This window comes from Hippocampus comes, unplaced genomic scaffold (genome assembly GCF_001891065.2).
Source record: "Hippocampus comes isolate QL1 unplaced genomic scaffold, H_comes_QL1_v1.1 scaffold236, whole genome shotgun sequence".
NCBI classification, from domain to species: Eukaryota; Metazoa; Chordata; class Actinopteri; order Syngnathiformes; family Syngnathidae; genus Hippocampus; species Hippocampus comes.
In genome coordinates this window covers 367,299-372,680 of record NW_017805879.1, presented here as the reverse complement: position 1 = coordinate 372,680, position 5,382 = coordinate 367,299, and the positions used below count along the sequence as shown (strand labels likewise).

The window sequence follows — 5,382 nt, the reverse complement described above, 5'->3', positions numbered from 1 at the left end:
TGCAATCTTCACCACTTTCCTGCATACACTTTGTTGTCTGAAGCAGTTATAGATGAAAGAGGAGAGGATCAAAGTGTCCTTTTACCAGTGGATCAGAGACGTCATGCTGAAAATGTGCACGTCTGCTACAAGCTAAGTTTTGAAAGCAAACACGAAGCTGTAGCGTCCATTGACAAAAAGAGATTAGTTCACTACTCCTGTCCCACGTAATCCGCTTCAACTCCAAGCCGCGACTCCCGGTTCCACATCCGCATTGGCGCTCTGCGCGCTCTGTTTATTAAATTAATTAATATTAATTAATTATAAATTAATTTAAAAAAATTTTAAAAAAAATCATAAATTAAATTAAATTTATGAATGGAAATCTCGTCATCAACTTTCAGACGTTTTAGTTTGCACACAATCAAACCAGTTTGTCTTTTTGCTGCTCTGCTGCTCCACATGGTCAAAGTTACATTGGGAACTACAAAGTGATGCATGACATACTTCGTCCAGATTCGGTCACTCCAAACTAATCACTGGTCATGGAGCCATAAATGTTCTCCCTCACGCTGTCACTTAAACTACGACTTTAAGGAGTTGTTTTTAGAACCTTCATACCTCTCCTTGTTGTTTAGGGTGAATCTGCATTAGCCGCGAAGGATGACCACTTAGATGCCGCCGAACCTGACAAAAACAAACAGGACAGTGATGACAAGATGGACGCTGAGGAGAAAGACAAAATCAACGAGCAAGGAGATGAGGTAATCATCTGACCATGAAAATGGTCAGTCGAACAAGTGGTGGCCTTGGGACAGCAGACCTTTGCTGTTGTCGATGTTCTTAGCTCACATTGTTTATGACCTTCAAGGACTCTGTCTGACACCCATGCCAGTACAGTACACCAGTGTTTCCCAACCGCGGGTACAGGCACATTGCAGAGGGTACAGGAAAACGTTTCATTTTATTTGCCAGAGCATTAACTTCTTGCACAACCACGCCAAAATCACAAAAGCCACGTGTTCGCTCAAGTGTCTCATAAAAGCTCAGATGGCTGATAAAAAGTAAAACTCCTTTAGTAGCGCTGGATATGATTGATAAGTGCTTTGTTCATAGGATTTAAAGGTCATGTGCCTGTTTAAAGAGAACTTGTTTGAAGGAGCGCCACAATTTTTTGGGGGGGGATTTATTTTTTTAAAGGTATGAGTGACATTTAACAGTCAATTTTTTTTTTCATAGTTTGGATTCCATTTTTTATTGATATTTTTATTAAAACTCATTCACTCCTAACGACATAATTTGTCTTTTCACACTCCACACGTTCAACCCCAGATACTTATTTTTTTTCCAAGACTTAGGGTAAAAAAAAAAAAGGCGTCTAGAATTGGCTGGTAGTGAATGAAATTGAAAAAAAAGTATCTGGGGTTGAACATGTGGAGTGTGAAAAGACATATAAATATGCCTTTGAATTCAGTGTTCAAATTTAGGATGCCAAATAAAATAATTTTCATTTAATAATCAGTTGTATTCCATTCTACTTTTGGAGAACCATCATGTATAAGTCAAAGGAGTAGTCATGGTACCACAAAAATGTTTGGGGCTACACAAGTCAAATTTTTTTATTTTTTTTTTGGGGGGGGGTGTTATTTATTTATTTTGGGGCCACCACTCAAGGTGTTTTAATACTCAGAGGAGATTATCATGAAGTGCTAATTAGGAACGCAAACACTCATGTGCGCATACAAACACGCACACACACCCCCAAATGTCTGTGTATTGAACATTGATCTGTGTTTTCCCCAATGGATTTCAATAAAATGTGAATTTTGGTTATTCGTGAGGTGGGCCAGTCCCTATCCCCCGCAAATATATAGTAAGTAAGCATGTTGTTTTAATAGGCTGGATTGATTGTTCAATCTTTTGATTGGATCGGTGATCGTTTTTTTTTAACTCGGTGATCGGCTCCAAAATCCTGATTGTGGAACGCTTAGTTTTAATATGTTCGTATCTGTGCAAACAAAGAGGATTTCACTAAAGGCAATATTTATCTTTGGCATTTAAGTTGTATATTTTGAGACATTCAAGTGTAATTCGATGTACCTTGTTATATTTACAAGGTACAATAAAATTGGCATGAATAGCATTGGGTAGCAGCTGCGTCGTGCCCAGGGACGAAATTCTAGTTTTGTGTCATAGCTAATATTTTGCCACCTTACTTTTTGTGACTTTGTGACACAGATCACTGAACTATACTTAATGATGTAATTACCTTGATTCTCTGCATGTGATCTTTACTGTGTCTCCTAGAGAGAGTTTGATGAGAATGAAGTGGACCCCTATCATGGCCAGCAGGATAAGAACCCTGAACCCGAGGCAATCGATCTGCCTGAAGATCTTAACCTGGACCAGGATGACGAGATGGAAGACAATGGACAAGATGAAGGCGATGGTGAGTCTTGTACTTTGATGAAGAACACATCAGCCCATCCATCCATTCATTATCTGAACCACTTTATCCTGTTTGCATGTTCTCCCCGTGCCTGTGTGGGTTTTCTCTGGGTATTCCGGTTTCCTCCCTCATTCCAAAAACGTGCGTGGCGGGTTAATGGAACACTCTAAATTGTCCCGAAGTGTGGTGTGCCCTACAATTGGCTGGCAACCAGTTAAGAGTTGTCCCCCGCCTACTGCCTGAAGTCATCTGGGATCGGCTCCAGAACGCCCGCAATCCTCTTGAAGATAAAGCGGTTCAGATATTGGCTGAATCGATGGATTTTCTTAACATTGTTCCTACCGTCTCCATTTTAATATTACTATTGTTGTTTTGTTTTTTTTTATTTAGAAGAAAATCCATTTGACATTGACAATGACAAGGAAGCGATCGTAGAAGGGGACGAAGAAGGACCGAAAGAGGGAGATGAGGAAGAGGGAGATGAGCAGATGGAAGAAGACAACTCAAACCAAAAAGAAAAAGACAACAGAGAACCAGAGTCACAGAGTGAAACAGAAAAGAGCGAAGCCGATCCAAAAACAGAAGACAGCGAATCCCAAAAAGATGAGAATCTCTCTGTCCCAAAAGAGGAGGGGCCCACTCCTAAGGTGGGAATATCAACTGCTTTATCTGATTATTTCATTGCTTGTATTCATGATGAGACACGATAAAACATCCATTCCTGCATGAAATGTTTCATGAAAGGGGGGCATTTCCACTCTCAGCTTGAAACTCTACTCGTGGAATGTTTACCATGTATTTGTTGTCATTATCTGTGACTGAGGTCTCTGTTCATGTAATTGGTAAGGAAGTAATTTTCTCTGATGCAAGTAAGTGCTTTACTAGTTACTGACATTGTTTTGACACATAGTCTGACAATTCCTCAAGTCATTGCAATTGAAAGACCACTTTAAGAAGATGACGTTAAGTTTTCTTTCAATATGTGAAACAAAAAAAAGCAAACAAACAAAAAAAGAAAAGTCATCCTGGACTCACATAAAATATTGTCCTCACATAAAGTGAAATACTGCGCATAATGCATAAAACAGAAACTGACACTGCGTGCGCGTAATGACCACCTCCCAACCCCCCCTTCCCTATTGGCACAGGAGGAGGCTGATGGTATGGATGATGCGGAGGATCCATTGGAGTCAGCTGAGAGGAAAGAACATACCACTGATGGCCAAACCGGAGAGCAGAATTTCCAGAGTGATACTGCTGTGGAGCTGGCTGGAGAGGCATCAGAGAGAGACCAAGCAAAAGAGGTGAGCCTTGTGTGTGGCTAAAGGATCTCGTGTTTAGCAAAAAAAGGACACAAATATTTGAGGAAGTGGAGAAACTTTTGCTTATTTTCATAAATGAGAAACAGCTAGCATTTTAAAGCAAGCAGAGGATGGTTCGAAAAGTTTCGGAAAAGAAGTGGGATACACTCCGTGATTCGTCATGGGAAGGCAGGCAGTTCAGACAAGGAATCTGCCGAAAAGTTTAAAGTTGAGTTCGCCCTATATTGTGAAAACAGTTATAAGGCCATTAATTGAAGGTATACTCCGAAGCGCCTTATCGTCCCAAAAATATGGTACATTGGTTATTTCATTTATAAAAAAAAAAAAAAAAAAGAAAGAAAAAAAAATGATTGCATATATTTCCATGTACTAACTTTCGTAGGAGCATGGGACTGGAGCAGCTGATGCTTCCGTATCAGAAGGTCACCAGTCAAAGCTGACTGCAAGGATGCCTTCATATACACAGAAACATAACAGCACTCAGGTACAGTGTGATAAATGAGCTCAAATATTTGGAATTCTTTTTTTTCACTCATGTTTTTACAAATCAGCTTTAAATAATGATTGTGTTCCAGAGCTTTAAAAGAAAACCTGGTCAAGCAGACAATGAGCGTTCAACAGGTGACTCCAATGAGCTTGTGAACAAGCGTCTTCGTACGTTGGAAAGCTCTCATGAGCAGACGCAAGAAAGCAGGCAAGGTGAAACCCAACAAGAGTCCGACCTATATGAACATATCAAAGAAGGGGACATGGCCTACGATCGGCAAACATACGGTCAGTAGCAACTACATCTGAACAAAAATTGTTTGTGTGAAGTATGAAGAAATAATGAATATATTGCGATAATAAATATACTGTAATAATAGATGTCTTTGTTGAACGCTTCCAGATGTCGCCAATGCGAATCAGGAGGCAGCAGAGCATCGACAGGTCAAGGATGAGGAGGATCTTTCAATGGAAATAGAAGAACAAGATGATGACTTGCATGCTGCTGAAGTCCAGGAGCTGAAACATCAGCCGCTGGATACAGCAAAGGCCCTGCAGGAGCAAGGTGTGACTGCATTCAGTGTCCACCTGCTGACACACACAATGCAAATCCTTTTTTGCTTTGTTTATCCATCTCTTTTATTCCCTACTCCTGAAACACCGTGCCCCTGGCCTTGTTTAATCCTATTTGCATGACAGTTGAAACTGATGCAAATCCAGCTCTTTGTGCTCTGTCATTCACTCACTGCCACCCTTGATGCAATCAGTTTCTTATTTTACCGTAAATGCGCTGTTTCCTTCCAAGAGATTATATATCTACCCTTTTTGCTAACATGGCTTTATTTCAAAGTTAAAGTTTCCAGGACTTTTCTAAAGGATTTTTTTGTTTTGTTTTGTTTTGTTTTGTTTTGTTCTTTTGTTTGTTTTTAAGCAGGTATAGAGAGTGCAGAGATGCATCTGCAGAGGCAAGAGAATGAAGGCAAAGAATGGGAGCGTGGCAGGCATTCCAGAGATCCCGAGGAAGCCGAGAAAAATTCAGAATCAACCTTTCACACACTGACTGAGATGCTCGTAGACACAATGCAGGTGCGTGATTTATTTGTGACTTGTATGTTGTTTTTGACACACTTCTTTGAAATGACACTA

General features: G+C 40.2%; 1 protein-coding gene across 1 annotated transcript in view; it reads left to right on the top strand.

Moving 5' to 3' along the window:
- The window catches only part of mdn1 (midasin AAA ATPase 1), a 97,171-nt gene that overhangs the window by 81,424 nt on the left and 10,365 nt on the right, over positions 1–5,382 (top strand). Inside the window, exons 61-68 of the mRNA XM_019888982.1 lie at positions 618–743; positions 2,287–2,428; positions 2,819–3,075; positions 3,577–3,732; positions 4,133–4,234; positions 4,326–4,524; positions 4,640–4,801; positions 5,171–5,322. Of these exons, the coding sequence (XP_019744541.1) occupies positions 618–743; positions 2,287–2,428; positions 2,819–3,075; positions 3,577–3,732; positions 4,133–4,234; positions 4,326–4,524; positions 4,640–4,801; positions 5,171–5,322 (1,296 nt within the window). The remainder of the gene's footprint in view (positions 1–617; positions 744–2,286; positions 2,429–2,818; positions 3,076–3,576; positions 3,733–4,132; positions 4,235–4,325; positions 4,525–4,639; positions 4,802–5,170; positions 5,323–5,382) is intronic.